Genomic DNA, 19,688 nt, shown 5'->3' with positions numbered 1-19,688 from the left:
CTTTACTGGCCCTAAAAAAGCCAGACCAGTTCTGGAAAAGCATTCTTTGGACGGATGAAACTAAGATTAATCTGTACCAGAATGACGGGAAGAAAAAAGTGTGGGGAAGGCTTGGAACAGCTCATGATCCAAAGCACACAGTGTCCTCAGTAAAACATGGTGGAGGCAGTGTGATGGCATGGGCATGTATGGCTTCCAGTGCCACTGGGTCATTGGTGTTTATTGATGATGTGACAGAAGACAGAAGCAGCCGGATGAATTATGCAGTGTTTAGAGATCTACTGTCAGCCTAGGTTCAGCCAAATGCAGCAAAATTGATTGGATGGCGCTTCACAATACAGATGGACAATTATCCAAAACAAACTGCAAAAGCAACCCAGGAGTTTTTGAAGGAAAAGATGTGGAATATTCTGCAATGGCCGAGTCAATCACCTGATCTCAACCCAATTGAGCATGAATTTCACTTGCTGAATGCAAAACTAAAGGCAGAAGGACCCACAAACAAAGAACAACTGAAGATAGCTGCCGTTAGAGCCTCCAAAGCATCAGAAAGGAGGAAACTCAGTCTTTAGTAATGTCAATGGGTTCCAGACTTTAGGCAGTCATTGCCAGTAATGGATTCTCAACAAAATATTAAAAATTAACATTTTATTTATGATGATATTCATTTTGTCCAATAACATTTGAGCCTCTGAAAATGGGGGGACTGTGTATAAAAATGGTTGCAGTTCTTAAAATTTGTACTTGATATTTATGTTCAACCCCTTGAATTAAAGCTGAAAGTCTGCACTTCATATTTATTTGCTTTGTTTCATTCTAATTTTGTTCTGGTGGCATACATAGCCAAGAAGTGTGAAAATGTATGGACCTAACTGACACACTGTGTGTGTGTATGCGTGTATGTGTGTATATATAATATATATTACACAGTACCTTGCAAAAGTATTCACCCCACTTGGCATTTTTTGTGTTTTGTTGCCTCACAACCTGGAATTAACATGGATTGTTTGAGGATTTGCATCATTTAATTTACAGAACATGCCCACAACGTAAGATTTTTTTTTTTTTTTTATTGTGAAGCAAACAACAAATAGGACAAAATAACAGAAAAGGCCTGTACACATGATCTGACTTTTTGACAACAAACATGCAAATGAGCTGTTTTGGAGCAACATCCGACCGTGTGTACGCTCCATCGTACAAACTTTTTCAGTTTCCATCGGACTTTTGTTGGCTGTACGAACGGACAAATTTTCCGGCAACAAAAGTCCGATGGAGCAAAGTCCAATCGTGTGTACACAAAGCCATCAGTCTTTTGTACAAACTACAGTACGCAGCCGTGAGAATGTTTCCAGCGCGATCGGATCGCGCTGGTTCTCGGCGACAGGGTACTGAATACCAGGCCCTTCGGTCTGGTATGGATTTTAAGGGGAACCCCCTACGCCGGAAAAAGGCGTGGGGCCCCCCCCCCCCCCCGAAATCCATACCAGACCCTTTATCCGAGCACGCAGCCCGGCCGGTCAGGAAAGGGGGTGGGGATGAGCGAGCACCCCCCCCCCTCCTGAGCCGTACCAGGCCACATGTCCTCAACATGGGGAGTGGGTGCTTTGGGGGAGAGGGGCGCCCTGCGGCCCCCCCACCCCAAAGCACCTTGTCCCCATGTTAATGAGGACAAGGGCCTCTTCTCGACAACCCTGGCTGTTGGTTGTCGGGGTCTGCGGGCGAGGGGCTTATCGGAATCCGGGAGTCCCCTTTAATAAGGGGGCCCCCAGATCCCGGCCCCCCACCCTTTGTGAATGAGTATGGGGTACATCGTACCCCTACCCATTCACCTAGGGAAAAAAGTGTCAATAAAAAAAACACAGTACACAGGTTTTTGAAGTAATTTATTAGGCAGCTCCAGGGGTCTTCTTCCGACTCCGGGGGTCTTCTTCCAACTTCGGGGGTCTCTCCAGCGTCTTCTCCCGGTGTCCAGATCTTCTGCCGGCTCCTCCGATATCTTCTGCCGCTCTTTTGCTAGCGGTGGCACGGACCTCTGGACCGTTTTCTTCCCTCTTCTCTTCTTCCGATGTTAACACAACGCTCTCTCCAGCTGGAATGCTCTCTGGGTTCCGATAAGCCCCTCGCCCGCCGACCCCGACAACCAACGGCTAGGGTTGTCGGGAAGGGGCCCTTGTCCCCATCAACATGAGGACAAGGTGCTTTGCGGTGGGGGGGCGGCAGGGCGCCCCCCCTCCCCCACAGCACCTACCCCCCATGTTGAGGGCATGCGGCCTGGTACGGCTCAGGAGGGGGGTGCGCTCGCTCGTCCCCACCCTCTTTCCTGACCGGCCGGGCTGCGTGCATCGGACAAGAGTCTGGTATGGATCTTGGGGGGACCCCCACGCCGTTTTTACAAATCCATACCGGATCTAAGGGCCTGGTATGCCCCTGGAGGGGAACCCATGTCGTTTTTTATTTAAAATTTGGCATGGAGTTCCCCCTCAAGATTCATACCAAACACAGTGCCTGGCATTGGCGGGGATCCAAGTCGGATCTCCGCACCAGTGTGAACTCGGCTCGCAAGGTGTCAATCTCGCCGATAAAAGTGGCGAGATTGACACAATATCAGACAACAATACAGAAGTTGACCAAAGGCTGGTGGTAAAGAGCTGAAAAACCATGTGATTTGGTGAAAGTTGGCTGGAAAAGTCCTGCCGTCTGTATGCAATACAAACATATGGCCAACGCCCTTTGTACAAAAATCCAAGGGAAAGTTTGTACGAAGTCCTATCGTGTGCATGGGGCTAAAAAGTCAATGTGCATAACTATTCACCCCCCTAAAGTCAGTACTTTGTACAGCCACCTTTTGCGGCTATCATAGCTCCAAGTCGCTTTGGATAAGTCTCTATGAGCTTGCCACATCTTACCACCGGGATTTTTGCCCATTTCTCCTTGCAAAACTGCTCCAGCTCCTTCAAGTTGAATGGTTTGCCCTTGTGAACAGCAATCTTTACGTCTGAACACAGATTTCCTATTGGATTGAGGTCTGGGCTTTGACTAGGCCATTCCAACACATTTACATGTTTCCCCTTAAACCACTCAAGTGTTGCTTTAGCAGTGTGTTTGGGGTCATTGTCCTGCTGGAAGGTGAACCTCCATCCTAGCCTCAAATCACACACAGAGTGGTACAGGTTTTGCTCAAGAATATCCCTGTATTTAGCACCATCCATATTTCCCTCAACTCTGACCAGTTTACCAGTCCCAACTGCTATAAAACATCCCCACATCATGATGCTGCCACCACCATGTTTATCTGTGGGGATGGTGTTCTTTGGGTGATGTGATGTGTTGGGTTTGCGCCAGACATAGTGTTTTCTTTGGCCAAATTCAAGTTCAATTTTAGTCTCACCAGACCAGAGCACCTTCCTCCATACATTTTGAGAGTCTGCCATGTGCCTTTTTGCAAACTCAAAACATGCTATTTTGTTTTTTGCTGAAAGTAATGTCTTTTCTTCTGGCCACTCTGCCATAAAGCCCAACTCTATGGAACGTACGGCTTATTGTCGTCCTATGTACAGATACTCTACTTTCTGCTGTGGAACATCATTTCACTAATTTATGCGACTTCTGAAGGTAATTGGTTGCACCAGAGCTTTTTATGGGCTTCATAACAAAGGGGGTGAATACATATGCACATGCCAATTATCAGTTTTTTATTTCTGAAAAATAGTTTTATGTATATATTTTTCTAATTATGCTTCACCAACTTAGACTATTGAGTTCTGATCCATCACATATTATTCAGATTTAAAAAAAACATTGAAACACACACACACACACTTTTCACTACATGTTGGTCACAACCCATGCAATCCATAAATACAAAAAAACAAAACCAAATAAGTTCACAAATAAAGTTATGTGTGATAAAATGGAATGACACATGGAAAAAGTATTGAACACACTAACTGAAATGTATTTACTACTTGGTACAAAATCCTTTGTTGGTAATGACAGCTGCAAGATGCCTCCTATATAGAGAAACGCATGTATTGCTCAGGTGTGATTTTGGCTCATTCTTCCACACAAACAGTCTTCAAATCTTGAAGGTTCCGTGGGCCTCTTCTATGAACTCTGTTCTTTAGCTCTTTGCAGAGATTTTCTATTGAAATCAAGTCAGGTGATTGGCTGGGCCATTCTAGCAGCTTTATTTTCTTTTTTTTTAAGCCAGTTGAGTTCCTTGGCTTTGTATTTAGGATCATTGTCATGGTACATTTTTCCATTCATCCTTCCTTCAATAACATGAAGTTTGCCAGTACCGTATGCGGGAAAACAGCCCCACACTATGATGTTCCCACCTCCAAACTTCACCGTTGGTATGGGGGTGTTTTGGGGTGATGTTCAGTGCCATTTGACCTCCAAACATGGTGTGTATTATGGCATCCAAAGAGTTCAATTTTTGTCTCTTCTGACTGGACTATATTCTCCCAGTATTTCACTAAATGCATCAAGCTTTAAAGAGGAATGTAAGCCCTGATGGGTCTTACTTTTTTTTTTTTCCCCCTGCAAAGTAAAAGCATAATGGGCTAGTATGCTTTGCATACTGGCCCATTATGTTGCACATACCTGCAAACAAAGCCGTCGATGTTCCCGCTGGTTGCCGCATCCATCTTCACCCCTCTTCCTTCCGGGGCAGTGGACTCAAGCTCTGTGACTGGCCGGAGTCACGTAATGTCATTCCCGCGCGGAAGCCGCCAGTCACGGCACGGGCCCTTTATAAACTGTACGATTGTGCCCTTTCTTCAGTGAGCATGAACCGATAATGTCAGCGAAAGCATATATGGTAAATATTTCCAGTACCTACAGGTAAGCCTTATTATAGGCTTACCTGTAGGTAAAAGTGGTGTAACTAGGTTTACAACCACTTTAAACAAGCTTCAACTTGCTTTTTCTTCAGCCAAGGAGTCTTGCGTGGTGAGGGTGCATACAGGCCATGGCAGTAGAGTGCATTACTTATTGTTTTCTTTGAAACAATTGTACCTGCTAATTCCAGGTCTTTCTGAAGCTCTCCACAAGTGGTGTTTGGCTCTTTAACAACTCTTCTGATAATTCTTTTCACTCCTCTGTCAGAAATCTTGCGAGGAGCACCTGGTCGTGGTCGGTTTATGGTAAGATTAAGGTCTTTCCACTTCCAGATTATGGCCTCAACAGTGCTCAATGGAACATTCAGAAGTTTAGAAATCCTTCTGTAACCAATGCCATCAGTATGTTTTGCAGCAATAAGGTTGCAAAGGTCGAGAGAGCTCTTTGCTTTTACCCATCATGAGATGTTTCTTGTGTGACACCTTGGTAATGAGATGCCTTTTCATAGGCCATTAGTTGAGACTGAACCAGCTGATATTAATTTGCACTGAAAAGGGGCAGAATCGCTTTCTGATTACTGATAGAATTCAGCAGGTGTCTTGGCTTTCCATACCTTTTTTGCACCTCCCTTTCTTCATGTGTTCAATACTTTTTTCCTCGTGTCAGTCCATTTTATTACATATATACAGTATCTCACAAAAGTGAGTACACCCCTCACATTTTTGTAAATATTTTATTATATCTTTTCATGTGACAACACTGAAGAAATGACACTTTGCTACAATGTAAAGTAGTGAGTGTACAGCTTGTATAACAGTGTAAATTTGCTGTCCCCTCAAAATAACTCAACACACAGCCATTAATGTCTAAACCACTGGCAACAAAAGAGTACACCCCTAACTGAAAATGTCCAAATTGGGCCCAATTAGCCATTTCCCCTCCCTGGTGTCATGTGATTTGTTCGTGTAACAAGGTCACAGGTGTGAATGTAGAGCAGATGTGTTAAATTTGGTGTTATCACTCTCAGTCTCCCATACTGGTCACTGGAAGTTCAACATGGCACCTCATGGCAAAAAACTGTCTGAGAATCTTAAAAAAAGAATTTTTGCTTCACATAAAGATGGCCTAGGCTATAAGAAGATTGCCAAGACCCCGAAACTGAGCTGCAGCACGGTTGCCAAGACCATACAGCGGTTTAACAGGACAGGTTCCACTCAGAACAGGCCTTGCCATGGTCGACCAAAGACGTTGAGTGCATGTGCTCAGTGTCATACCCAGAGGTTGTATTTGGGAAATAGACATATGAGTGCTGCCAGCATTGCTGCAGAGGTTGAAAGGGTGGGGGGGTCAGCCTGTCAGTGCTCAGACCATATGCCACACACTGCATCAAATTGGTCTGCATGGCTGTTGTCCCAAAAGGAAGCCTCTTCTAAAGATAATACACAAGAAATCCCACAAACAGTTTACTGAAGACAAACAGACTAAGGGCATGGATTACAGGAATCATGTCCTGTGGTCTGATGAGACCAAGATAAACTTATTTGGTTCAGATGGTATCAAGCATGTGTGGCGGCAACCAGGTGAGGAGTACAAAGACAAGTATGTCTTGCCTACAGTCAAAGCTGGTGGTGGGAGTGTCATGGTCTGGGGCTGCATGCGTGCTGCCGGTACTGGGGAGATACAGTTCATTGAGGGAACCATGAATGCCAACATGTACTGTGACATACTGAAGCAGAGCATGATCCCCTCCCTTCAGAGACTGGGCTGCAGGGCAGTATTTAAACATAACGACCCCAAACACACCTCCAAGATGACCACTGCCTTGCTAAAGAAGCTGAAGGTAAAGGTGATAGACTGGCCAATCATGTCTCCAGACCTAAACCCTATTGAGTATCTGTGGGGCATCCTCAAATGGAAGGTGGAGGAGCGCGAGGTCTCTAACATCCACCAACTCTGTGATGTCCTCATGGAGGAATGGAAGAGGACTCCAGTGGCAACCTGTGAAGCTCTGGTGAACTCCATGCCCAAGAGGGTTAAGGCAGTGCTGGAAAATAATGGTGGCCACCCAAAATATTGACACTTTGGGCCCAATTTAAACATTTTCACTTAGGGGTGTACTCGCTTTTGTTGCCAGAGGTTTAGACGTGTGTGTGTTTGTGATATACCTTTTGGTATTATGGTGTCAAACAGTCAGTGTATGTATTGATTGCCATATAGCTTTAAATAATGTAGAACAATAATATATACCCCGATGCAGCCGGAGGGATTTGGTTTAAATCCGGCAGCTCATACCTCCACACCATGATGATGTAATAAGCATTGTTGCCCTAATTTAACCCCAAATGCACTAAAAAATGAACCCTAGATGGACTGGGATTAAGGCCTGTTTCACACGGGCTTTCCGATCAGGTCCACCTGTCAGTTTTTCAGGTGGACCTGAACAGACGCTCCATTCACCCCTATGGGGCAGCGGATGTCAGCGGTGACGTGTCCCCTGACACCTGCTGCTATCCTGTCCAATCCTCTCCGCCAAATTCAGACAGATGGTGATCCTATTTTCTATCCGTTGATCGGATGGGATCAGATGAAAAGGAACAGGAGACGTACCGTAGTTTGTTGCCATTCCACGAGTGCATGAAATTTTAAAGCTTAACGTGTTGGGTATCTATTTACTCGGCATTAACATCATCTTTTACAATATGCAAAAAAAATGGGCTAACTTTACTGCATTCTTATTTTTTTTTATTTAAATGTGTATTTTTTTTCCCCAAAAATTGTTTTGGAAAGACTGCTGCGCAAATACCATGTAACATAAAATATTGCAATGAATGCCATATTATTTTTTAGGGTCTTTGCTAAAAAATAATATATAATGTTTTGGGATTCTAAAGTAATTTTCTAGAAAAAAAATACTGATTTTAACTAGTAAGCAACAAGTGTCAAAAATAGGCTTGGTCTTGAAGTGGTTAAAAAATGCTTCAAGCGTCTCCATTGGAGTCTTTTGAACCAAAAACGCATTGTTTTGCATGTAAAAAAGTCACTGATTCTTTCCAAAAACGCTGAAAAAAAGCATAGATGTGAACGTGCCCCATAGGAAACCATGTTAAATGGAATAGTGCATTTCTGCAAAAAGCACCCATAAAAGGCATAGATGTGAACCAGGCCCAATACCCTGAAGCTATCTGCAAGAATGACTGACTCTGAAATAGAGCTGCACAATTAATCGTCAAGAATCGTTATCGTGATTAATCGTCAAGAATCGTTATCGCGATCTTGACTAAAGTGTTTCACAATTCTTTCTATGCAAAGAATTCTCTGCTCTCTAAAGCCACAGCCCTCAAAATAAAGGAAGAGAAAAAAACAAGCAGTCTGCCAAGAAACAAAACATTCTTTATCAGTTGAACTTAAGTATAAACATTGTAACAATTTGTCAATGTAATAGACTTCCTGTGTAAGTGAAAAAAGTTTAACCACTTAAAACACTAAACCTTTTTCTGACATTTGTTGGTTTCTAGTTAAAATCATGTTTTTTTTTTTTTGCTAGAAAATTACTTAGAACCTCCAAAAATATTTTTTTTTTGTATAATGTGAAAGACGTTGCGAGAATCGTGATTTTTTTTTTTTTTTATTCCAATAAAAAAAATCGTGATTCTCATTTTGGCCAGAATCGTGCAGCTCTACTCTGAAATTGCCTCCGGGGTTACGTTGTGGGTTGAGAGTTCAGACACAAAGTATATGTCTTTTGAATGGCTTATTTCATCTTTCCAGCACCAGCACGCTGTTGTCATTGACACTTGCTCTAGTTAAATAGAAGCAGTATTGTGTTTGTTGTGCACTTCATATATAGTGGAGAACCTTAACCACTTCCAGCCCAAAGACATCATATGACTTCGAGTGGGGATATCTGAATGATGCCTGCAGCAGGCATCATTCAGATATCATCTTTTTCAGCCGGCAATTTTGTGCACCATAAGAACAATCATAGCGGTAGTTCTTACAGGCGGGGGGGGGGGGGGGGGGGACAACTTCCGCCGCCCTCCAGTGCTTCTACCGGCTCGCTGGTAGAAGGAATCCGCCACCGCCAGACGTTGATCATAGAGATTTCCTCGGCTTGGCTGAAAAGAAAGACATCGTTCAATTTTTTTTTTTTTTTATCTCGGTCTTTCCAGCCAGGAGGAGAGATCTGGGGCTTTATAGACCCCAGATCTTTGCATAAAGAGGACCTGTTACGCACTATTCCTATTACAAGGAATGTTTACATTCCGAGCTAATTAGTGATGCACCGAATTTTCAGCTACCAAAACATATCGGCCGAAAATGGCGTTTTCTGCAAAATGCCAAAAAGGAAATCTCGCCTAAAATGGGGGCGAGGCCCCGTCCCTGGTACTGCCCATTACGGGGGTGTCGTTTTGGCGCGGCGCGCTGCAGTCCTCTCCTCTCTCCTCGCCGCGATCTCCGTTGTGTCACGGAGCTTAACTACACAGACCGCAGTAACAATGTCCCGCCTCCTGTGACAGACGGCAAACTGATCCAATGGTGGGACATTGAATCAGTGTGACGTGATTACAGGAGGCGGGACATCATTACTGCGACCTGGGCAATTCAAATGCAGCTCCGTGACGCACGGAGATCACCACTCTGATTCGGGCACTGGCAGGCTGCATGACGGGCACTGGCAGGCTACATGACGGGCACTGGCAAGCTGCATGATGGGCACAGGTGAGGCTGCATCTCATACGCACAGGCAGGCTGCATCTTATGGACACATGTGGGCTGCATCTGAGGGGCAAACGCGAGCTGCATCTGAGGGGCAAACGCGGGCTGCATGATGGGCACTGGTGAGGCTGCATTGATCTCTTGTATCATGTCCGCAGTCTCTGACCCTCTCCTGTACTATGTCTGCAGTCTCTGACCCTCTCCTGTACTATGTCTGCAGTCTCTGACCCTCTCCTGTACTATGTCTGCAGTCTCTGACCATCTCCTCTACCATGTCCGCAGTCTCTGACCATCTCCTCTACCATGTCCGCAGTCTCTGACCATCTCCTCTACCATGTCCGCAGTCTCTGACCATCTCCTCTACCATGTCCGCAGTCTCTGACCATCTCCTCTACCATGTCCGCAGTCTCTGACCATCTCCTCTACCATGTCCGCAGTCTCTGACCATCTCCTCTACCATGTCCGCAGTCTCTGACCATCTCCTCTACCATGTCCGCAGTCTCTGACCATCTCCTCTACCATGTCCGCAGTCTCTGACCATCTCCTCTACCATGTCTGCAGTCTCTGACCATCTCCTCTACCATGTCTGCAGTCTCTGACCATCTCCTCTACCACGTCCGCAGTCTCTGACCATTTCCTGTACCGTGTCTGTAGTCTCTGACCATTTCCTGTACCGTGTCTGCAGTCTCTGACCATCTCCTGTACCATGTCCCCAGTCTCTGACCATCTCCTGTAATGTGTCTGTAGTCACTGACAATCTCCTGTACCATATCCCTAGTCTCTGACAATCTCCTGTACCATGCCCCTAGTCTCTGACAATCTCCTGTATAAAAATATTTTTAAAAACAGTCACTTTTGGTATCTGTGCTGTTTCGGGATCAAGGAAGATTTATTTTCGGTATCGGTTTCGGCACCAAAAAACCCATTCGGTGCATCCCTACTTGTAATAGGAATAAAACTGATCAAAAAAAAAAAATTCAAAGAGAAAGGGTTTTAAAAAAAATGTTTTAAGTAAAATAAACAATAAAAAGAAAATTTTAATTCAAAGCATCCCCGTCCCAGCGTGCTTGTATGTTGGGTATATATTTATTCGGAGTAACATCACCTTTTACATTATACAAAAAAATTTGACTAACTTTACTGTTTTTTTTTTAATTCATGAAACTGTTTTTTCCCAAAAAAAGTGTTTGAAAAATTGTTGCGCAAATACAGTGTGACAGTGTAATACGGTGTACGACCGCCATTTTATTCCCTATGGTCTCTGCTAAAAAAACATATTTAATGTTTGGGGGTTCTGAGTAATTTTCTAGCAAAAAAAGATATGATTTTTACATGTAGGAAAGGAGTGCCAGAATAGGCCCGGTAGGGAAGTGGTTAAGCATGTGTGTTATTGCGACAGCATGACCACATACAATGACACTAGCCATGATATGTTTTACATGGTGGGCATTCCAACATTAAACTAATATATACACCACTCAGAGCGGTCTTCTTGTGTATTCCTCTATTGTTTCTACACATATGGGGATTCTTCCTGATACACTGTGACACGATTACTATAGCTGTACGCTATGTGGAGTAAACAACAATTTGCTGCTGTCAGCTGTATCTTTGTCCTCTGCTCTGAAGAGATCATGTTTTAAGACCTTATGGGATCCAACAAAGTACCCACATTGATGGTAACAGAGGATTAGAAGAAAATAGAATTCCCATCATTCTTTGGCCCTTTATGTACACTTTGGATTATCCCAGTAAAGCTCATGTGGGATAACATAAGAACCAAATATGGTTATTATTACTTGCACATTAACATTTCTTGTGACCTGTAATATTTTTGGGTTGCTGCCAGTGGGTTACAGGTGCATGCGGGAGATCACACACAATATACTGTATCTATGTATGTGGCATGTAGTAGAGTGTGGGGCAGTCTTAGTTGTAGGTATTTTTATTATTTCAATAAAGCCCTTTCATTTTGGTACAAGGTTTCTTCATACAGTATTTGGTACTATGTTGTAGTGTGTACTATATATTTCATTTAAGGGATTGTGGCAGCTCCAAATAGAGGGGATAGTGAGTATTAATGTGTCTAACAAAACAAGATTTTTAGGCCCTTGTTCACACTGCGACTTTGATTCCGACATCCCTGCATGACTTAACAGAAGTCAATGCAAGTCGTTTATGAAGTCGCAGTAGTGCAGGAAGCTTTTTCTAAGTCGGGGGCGACTTGAGTCGCACCGATTAGAACAGTTCCATTGGCGTTAATGAGGTGCAACTTTAGCAGGGCTAAAAATGGCTTAAACGTTAGGCCCCTTCACACAATAAGCCCACTCGGATCCACCTTTCTGTTTTTCAGGCGGATCCGAGCGGGCCATCCACTGACTAATATGGGCAGGCGGATGTCAGTGGAGATGAGTCCGCTGACACCCGCCTGCCATCCGATCCGCTCAAGACAGATGTACGGCGATGCGTCTGTCATCCGTCTTAATGAATCAGATGGGATCTGATGAAAATGGACTTGCCGTCTGTTTTCGTCCGATCTCCCATAGAAATCAGCGAGGCTCTGACAGGTCTCCCCACCCCCACTCAGTGAGCAAAGACAGACCTGCCCACCGGCTCAGCGGACATCAATGGATCGGTCTGCTGAGCGAATTCGCCCCTAACAGTTACACAGTGTAATATCAATCGCATTTCTAGAGCAAAAAAAGAAGCCCAAATGTTTAGGCCTCATGTACACTGCTGCTGGTAAACGAACGTTCAGAGGCAGTTGGCTGCCCCTGAACTCATCCAATGTTATCTTATGTGTACATGTACACAGGTTCGTTTAATGTTGTTTTTAGGCAGTTGAGTTTAGAGGCCTTTTTTGGAAAGCAAAAAAATGAGTTCAGACGCTGAGTTTAGAGGCATTTCAAGCGCCAAATGCGGCTATACGCAGTAACTCGCATATTGTTTACAGGTCTTTTTTCGTTTTTGGCTATTTTGAAAAAAAAATTTTTTTTGAAACGCTTCTAAACACAAACACGGCTAAGCGCAGCATGTAAACGTGGAAAAATGGACGTTTTTAAACGTGGGTTACTATCTGTCAAGTAAAATTTTGTAAAAACGTCCCGTGTACATTAAGCCTTATACTGTAGTAAAAAGAATTGTGACTATAGGATAAACAACTAAACACACATTCTTATGGTTTTACTAATAATGTATTTTAATTGACCTCTCTGTTTTACTCTTTTTTTTGTTTTATTTATTTCTTCCAGATGATGAGCTGGTGATAAATCCCAAAGTTTTTCCACATATAAAGCTTGGAGATATTGTAGAAATTGCTCATCCCAATGATGAATATAGGTAAGGAGCATTCATGGTAACCAAGGTGGATGCACAATTATGGAGTCAAAGCATTTATAATCTCTGGTCTTATGTCATCCCCTATCCAAAGCAATTAACTGATTTTTTTTTTTTTCCTCTGGGTCAGTGAAGTGGCTTCTTTTTCTACTTCTAGAACCTGATGGTGACAGATAATGAACACCTGTGGTTTAGGGATTCTTTTGGAAAATAGCACAATGTGAAAGATCGGAATGTCTGGTACCTTTATGGAAGATTTGATTGTATTTTAAGTTAATGGTAAAGAGTGATAAAGAAAGAGGACTTTTTCTGTGGCCGTACCTAGAAAAGGCAAGGACAGAGCAAAGGACCAATATCCAGTGTTGCCTATAGGCTCCTTGCAGCTTTTTTTTTTTCCCCTCATTGCTAAGTTCTCGTGCCTTGCTGTGCACTGTGCCCCTTTGTGGCACTAGCTGTTTTGGTAGAGAAATAGCAGTTTGCATCCTCCTGTCAGAGCTAATCCGTGATGACTGGTGATCTGATAACAGGTAATATTTAAAGCTGAAGTTCAGACTGGAAAAAAATACCCTTTTCACCCTAATAACCCCACACTGCAAGGGTTAAATACTTGTTATGTCTAGGGGTTCCAGGAATGGGGGTGTACTTATCTTATTCCTGGCTCTAGGAGGATTCCTCCTTCCATGTGACTGGCCCAGTTCTGCTGTCTCTTTAAAATATAACTGAAGGCAAAACTTTTTATTTTTTTTTAGCTTTGGATAGAGTGGAGAGGGATTAGAATGCTTGTCAGTTTTTATTGCTGTCTGTACCCCATGTTAGGGAAATTCATCCTCTCTATTTGTCCTGTTTACCATTATCATTGAAAGTAAAAGAAAATCCCTAATTTTGGGTTGTCCCCAGATTAGTAACAGAGGAGAAATCTTCCAATGGGGACAGTAGTTTTGGTGACCTGAGGGTCCCCAAGGAATTCCCTTAACTTGGCGGAATTTCCTCTCACTTCCTGTTTGCCTACGGGACAGGAAGTGAAGGGAAATTTCCGCAATGGGGCACAGAAGGTGAAAAAAAATCTGATGGGTTATAATCCTTCCTTACCCTGTTTAAAATGTAAAAAAAAAAAGTTTTGCCTATAGTTCTAATTTAGGCTTTCTCGGTCACAATTGCATGCTCACCTCCACGTACAATGCAGGGTTAAGGGAAAGGTTTAGGACTAGAAAAGAAAAAAAACAAACATGCTCACCTCTATGCTGCAGTATTGGTGTGACGCTGTAGCTGTTCCACGTTGGCTCGAAGATTAAGAACTGAGTGATCACATGATGACTGATCGCTCAGTTCTCGATTGCTCAGTTCTCAATCTTCTAGGAGCAGATAGCAGTGACTGTCAGTCAACACTCCACTGTGACCCTTCAGCGCTCACTGGAGCACTAGGCTGGAGAAGGACGGGTTCTGCTGGCTTTGGATCAGAGCTGTGCTGAGAGCCACAACCAGCTGTCAATCGGGCAGCTGGGTGTATCCCGACAATAGGGTCAGGATCCTTCCAGAACCTGGAGCAGCTCTGTGACGTCAGCTGACAGCGGGCTATAGCCTGCTATAAGCCGAATCTGGGTTCTAGGTGTGCAAAAAGTAAGCTGGCCCTGACAAACTATTTACTGCACTTGCTAGGAGCACTATATTAATTGCATGTAGTGCAGTAAACCATTTATTTGGCCAAGCTATTTAAAGGGACATTAAATGTGGTGTTAGGTGTTAACCCTTGCTTTTGGAGAAAGGGGGGGGGGGGGTTATTTAATAATAATTTATCTCAAAGTTCTTCTTTCAAAAGAAGCAGGTCAGGTGGAGCAAGCGTAGAAGCACAAACAATGATATTTTTGCACTGCAGATCTTCAGATACAACTTCCTTTCCAGCAAGCCCTCAGAACAGTGAGCAGCATAATAGTAACATCACCAAATCTCATTCCAAATCTCTGAGACTACCAGCCTAATAGGATACTCTCATACAGCTATGAGGCTACAGAACAAGCACGTGTCAGGAAATTAACTACTATTTTTCAGGAGTAATGCAATTCAAAATGTAGTTTTTTTTTTTTATTTTTTATTTAGGGTACTGCTTAGGGTCAGTTAACATTTCTAGATATTAGATATAGGCTAGGAAATCTTCACTTTTTAAGTTCAGGTCCCCTTTAAGGTGTTGCTTGGGATAGATCAAACTGTCATATTGATGCTGAAACTTGAAATTTTTAAAGCAGATGTCTTACTACCTCTTAGGCCTCATGAACACTGTGTGCTTTGCTATCTCTCCTCAACGCATATCCTCCTGGCAGCAGTGTATTGGCAGAAAAAAGGCTTGTGACCTGTAAATGCGTGTAATGTTTAGGCATGTCAAAGTGCTTGGGCGCCAATTCCTTTTTCGGGCCAGAATAATAACTTGGCATTTACATGCGTTCAAGCGTGTTTACAGTTGTCAAGCATTTTTTCTGCCAAAACGCTGCTGCTCCTGGATGCACTGGCCTTTTTTTTGCCTATAAACTCCCCTAAATGCCTGGGTATACATAGACACATAGGGGTTATTTACTAAAACTGGAGCAGCTCTGCATAGAAACCAATTGGCTTCCAGAATTTTGCCAAAGCTTAATTGAACAAGCTGAGGTTAGAAGCTGACCTACAGTGCACAGTGCACCTGTTTTGGCAAATCTCCTCCATAGGCTTACATGCGGGGCATTTAGAGGCAGGAATTCCAGATGCCCCTAAGAGCAGCAGAAAAAACGTCCAGTGTGCATGAGGCCTTCTGGCCAATACCACTTTGTGAGAAGTAACTATGGATAGATACGTTTTAACTTTGTTTTAATACTAGTTTAAAACTTTACTTCATAGCTGTAATGTTTCCAGGGAGGAAATGCCACATATTTTTTTTATAATAACTTTTTGTTTAAAGTGGAAGCAAACTTCCATCTCTTGTTATTACCTAAAGCTAAGCCTATAAGGCTTATCTATAGGTAGTGTAAATATCTCCTAAACGTGCGCCATTCAGGAGGTATTTACTGTACATGCAGCCAGTGACCTCACTGGCGCATGTGCTCTGAAGAAACGGCCACCCGTGCCATTTTAACAAAGCCCTGTGCTGTGAACGCCGGCTCCCGCATGCATGCATGACATCATCGCGGCTCCGGCCAGTCACAGAGCCGGTGTCCGCAAACCTGGAAGCAAGACGGATGAAGATGAGAGCGCCTGCAGCGCTAACATCTCGGCGCTGGAAGAGCTTTGTTTTAAGGTAAGTTTAACATAACGTGCTAGTATGCGATGCTTACTAGCACATTATGACATTACCTTGCTGGTACAAAAAAAAAATGTCCAGCGTTTTACAACTTTTTTAGGGGACATTTAAAAAAAATTATTTCTCTTACAGTGCATCTTCTATTTCCAGCTTTAATAAAAAGTATCAATTAAGTACAATGAGCAATCTTAAACTTTATAAAGAGAAATCCGTGGTGAACTAAAGAGGAACTCCAGGCTCCTCCCAAAAAATGATTTAAAAATCAGCAGCTACAAATACTGTAACTGCTGACTTTTAATATAAGGACACTTACCTGTCCAGGGATCCCATTCGGTTTCAGGTGCAAGCGCCGGCATCTTAAAGTGGTTATAAACCTCTCTGTGTTGCTTTTACCTATAGGGAAGCCTATAATAAGGCTTCCCTATAGGTACTGTAAATATCTCCTAAACGTGCACTGTTTAGGAGATATTTACCTTGTAGTGTGCCGTTGATGTCATCGGCGCATGTGCTGTGAAGAAACGCCTCTCCGTGTTGTTTCTTCACTAGCAGGTGCTGTGACCGACGGCTCCCGCGCGCATGCACGGGAGTGAAGTCACACAACTCTGGCCAATCACAGAGCCGGAGTCCGCAGCCCCGGAAGGAAGAGGGGTGAAGATGGATGTGGCCCTCCAGCGGGGACATCGCAGGCTTCGTTTGCAGGTAAGTGCCAAAAAATGGGCAGTTGGGCAGGTTTTTATCACCGTAGACTAAACCTTTCTGATTGGTTGCTTAGTGCATCTGTTTACACTTCTTAACAAAATAAGACTGTAATAGCTTCTCTAATAAAATGTTGCAAAGAGCTATGAGAATTACACAGTACAAGTCAGAAATGATCTCTGAACTGGGGTTTTGTTGCTTCTTCTACTGCACTTGTTAAGCTTTATTACATTTTCCACGTTATAACCTTATTTTTTTTTTTTTTACCTAGCAACTTATGTTTTGCAGCATCTGTAAATTTGTTGATCGCATTTTGTATTTTGACAGCCCTCTGTTATTGCAAGTGAAATCACTGAAGGAAGATTTACAGAAAGGTAATCTATATATGACTTGCTTATACCTCAGTATTATTCCATTTTGGTCATTCCTTGCTTCTGTAACCAACTAACCTTTCACTTTCTATGCAGAAACTGTCAGCATTGATCAGACAGTGGCTCAAGTTTTTCGCCTTAGGCCGTACCAGGATGTTTATGTTAATGTAGTTGCCCCAAAGGTAAATTCATAGACTTGTAAACTCTACAAGCAGGGCCCTCCTGACCCTTCTGTATTGAACTGTACTGTAATTGTGCTGTCCCCCCTCTACATTGTAAAGTGCTGCGTAAACTGTTGGCGCTATATAAATCATGTATAATAATAATAGATATAATAATAATAATAAATAAATAAATAATGATATTCTTTTATTCTGCCTTTAAATATTATAATACTGTACTTGATTACTTGCATGTTACATGGAAACATGCTTATTTTTTCCTACTCGAACTACTGATTAGAAGTATCTACATTAGTTAAATTCCATCTTCCAGAAAACAAAAGCAGTGTCTCACCATATATGGATGAATTTTCGTTGTCCCCTTATGCTGATTGGGTATGCCTATTTTCCTCCACCACACTTTGTGTGGTGGGTTTATAAACTATAAATGGCCAAAAAAATGCCAACCTCATGGTATATATGAGGAGAGTACTAATACTACTTAGATTCTTGTTAATGAAACTAAAAGGAAGGGAAATTATTTGTATAAATGATGCAGTTAACATTAAAGGGAAGATGCCTATTTTGTGTTTATATGTTTTCAGGATGTGACACTTGATCTTGTGGAGCTGACTTTCAAGGATCAGTACATAGGACGAGGGGACATGTGGAGACTGAAAAAAAGCTTGGTGAGTTGTGAAAGCAACACACTCATGAAAATAAATGTACTTTGTTTTTTTTAACCATTATGACTGGTTCACACTAGTGAAATTTCAGATGGCACTTGAGTTGCACAGAATCGCATAGCAAGGGATATCATATTGTTTTCAACGGTGTCCATTCACTTCAATGTGACTCAGCATGGAGCGATTTTGGAAAATGTTCCTGTACTACTTTGGTGCAATTCCAGTGTGATTTTGGCCCACTAGAATATACTAACCTTATCAAGTTTGCATCCACGTAGCACTACATAATCGCACTGAAAGTCAGATCAAAATCGTATCACAGCAGTGTGAACCTAGCCTTAATACTGGTTGATAGAAAAATATGACTCTGCCTTAATAAATTAGGAACAACCCTTCCATTTGCAGGTGAGCTCCTGTGCGTACATTACTCAAAAGGTGGAATTTGCTGGGATCAGGTAAGCTGACTTTCTTTTTGTATGTGGAACCTTGGACCATTTAAGCAGGGTATACACGCGGATTTTTTTTATGTTCAACCAACAGTTAAATGGTAAAAACTCACAGATCCCCCGCATCAACACAAACAACATTGATGCAAGGATCTCTCCCTTGTCTTTAGAATACACTGATCAGTGTGGCTGCAAGCGCTAAACGAATGCTGATTTTCCAGCTTGACTGTTGGACAGAAGCCAGTTGTCAGACCAGTTTCTGTTAGACAGTGGTACACACATACCTGCTGAACCAGCCGACTTTTGGTACGTGTATACCCAGCTTTAAGAGAATTATGTTCTTCTTCCCTATGACCAGGACAGTGAGAGGGTCTCTTTTAAAATTGTGTGTATAGCTTTGCTATACACAACCTAGTTTAAAAATGTACATCTCAACAGAGGTAAGATCGCTCATGATTCCTGTCTAGTGGAATCAGAAGCTAAAGATTAATTTTTATTACCATTAACTTTAAGTTGTAGTTCAATTTACAGATTCTCAAAAGTAATCTCTATATCCTATATATGCTGCAGTTTGATTGCGTGTAACCTTCACTGTTACATTTGGCCATCTGGATAATCTGGGTGTTCAAGGAAAAAAAAACTACTATTAGATATACGTAGAGCTAATGAAAATCGGTGGGAATACAAGATTCAGCAGCTCATTGCCTGGTAATTTCATGCACAACAGTGTGTGGTTCAGAGCCTTTGTTCACCTTTAGAATGAATAGGGTTATTGTTCACATATTGTACTGCAGAGTACATGGGTGTACACAGGGATGCAGGCCTATTTTTCAACTGCTAATGTATGCTGTAGTCCTGACTTGTTGTTATGTGTGTGAATGATATATAGATGACTAGAAGCTGGCAACTATACATACAAATGAAAAAGCAAGCTCTAAAATGTGTATCTGCCGATCCAGACCTGTTAACATCTGCTTCAGCATCTCTGCACACATTTATCTAGGATTATTTAGGAGCTTTGGTGCAGAGATGGAGGGGGGGGAGGTGTAAGTATTAATTAAGGCCCCGTTCACGTCAGAGCCGTGCAACTTTTTGTGTCACATTTTCTGCATGTTTTACACAAATTTTTAGGCGTGCTGCCATTAAACTCTTGTAGAACACACATT

At 42.7% G+C, this 19,688-nt stretch overlaps 1 protein-coding gene across 7 annotated transcripts in view; it reads left to right on the top strand.

Moving 5' to 3' along the window:
• Positions 1-19,688, top strand: part of DEPDC5 (DEP domain containing 5, GATOR1 subcomplex subunit) — a 169,392-nt gene that overhangs the window by 19,881 nt on the left and 129,823 nt on the right. For all 7 annotated transcript variants that reach the window (XR_012244323.1, XM_073629252.1, XM_073629251.1 and 4 more), the window contains exons 3-7: positions 12,813-12,900; positions 17,186-17,232; positions 17,326-17,411; positions 17,996-18,079; positions 18,482-18,531. Coding sequence is in view for 6 of the 7 variants with exons in the window: in XM_073629252.1 (XP_073485353.1) it covers positions 12,813-12,900; positions 17,186-17,232; positions 17,326-17,411; positions 17,996-18,079; positions 18,482-18,531 (355 nt within the window). In the remaining variant the exon portion in view is untranslated. The remainder of the gene's footprint in view (positions 1-12,812; positions 12,901-17,185; positions 17,233-17,325; positions 17,412-17,995; positions 18,080-18,481; positions 18,532-19,688) is intronic.

The sequence above is a fragment of the Aquarana catesbeiana genome, linkage group LG01, assembly GCF_042186555.1.
Source record: "Aquarana catesbeiana isolate 2022-GZ linkage group LG01, ASM4218655v1, whole genome shotgun sequence".
NCBI classification, from domain to species: domain Eukaryota; kingdom Metazoa; phylum Chordata; class Amphibia; order Anura; family Ranidae; genus Aquarana; species Aquarana catesbeiana.
Note: the sequence above shows the minus strand (reverse complement) of the source record. Positions and strands in the feature narration are given on the sequence as shown.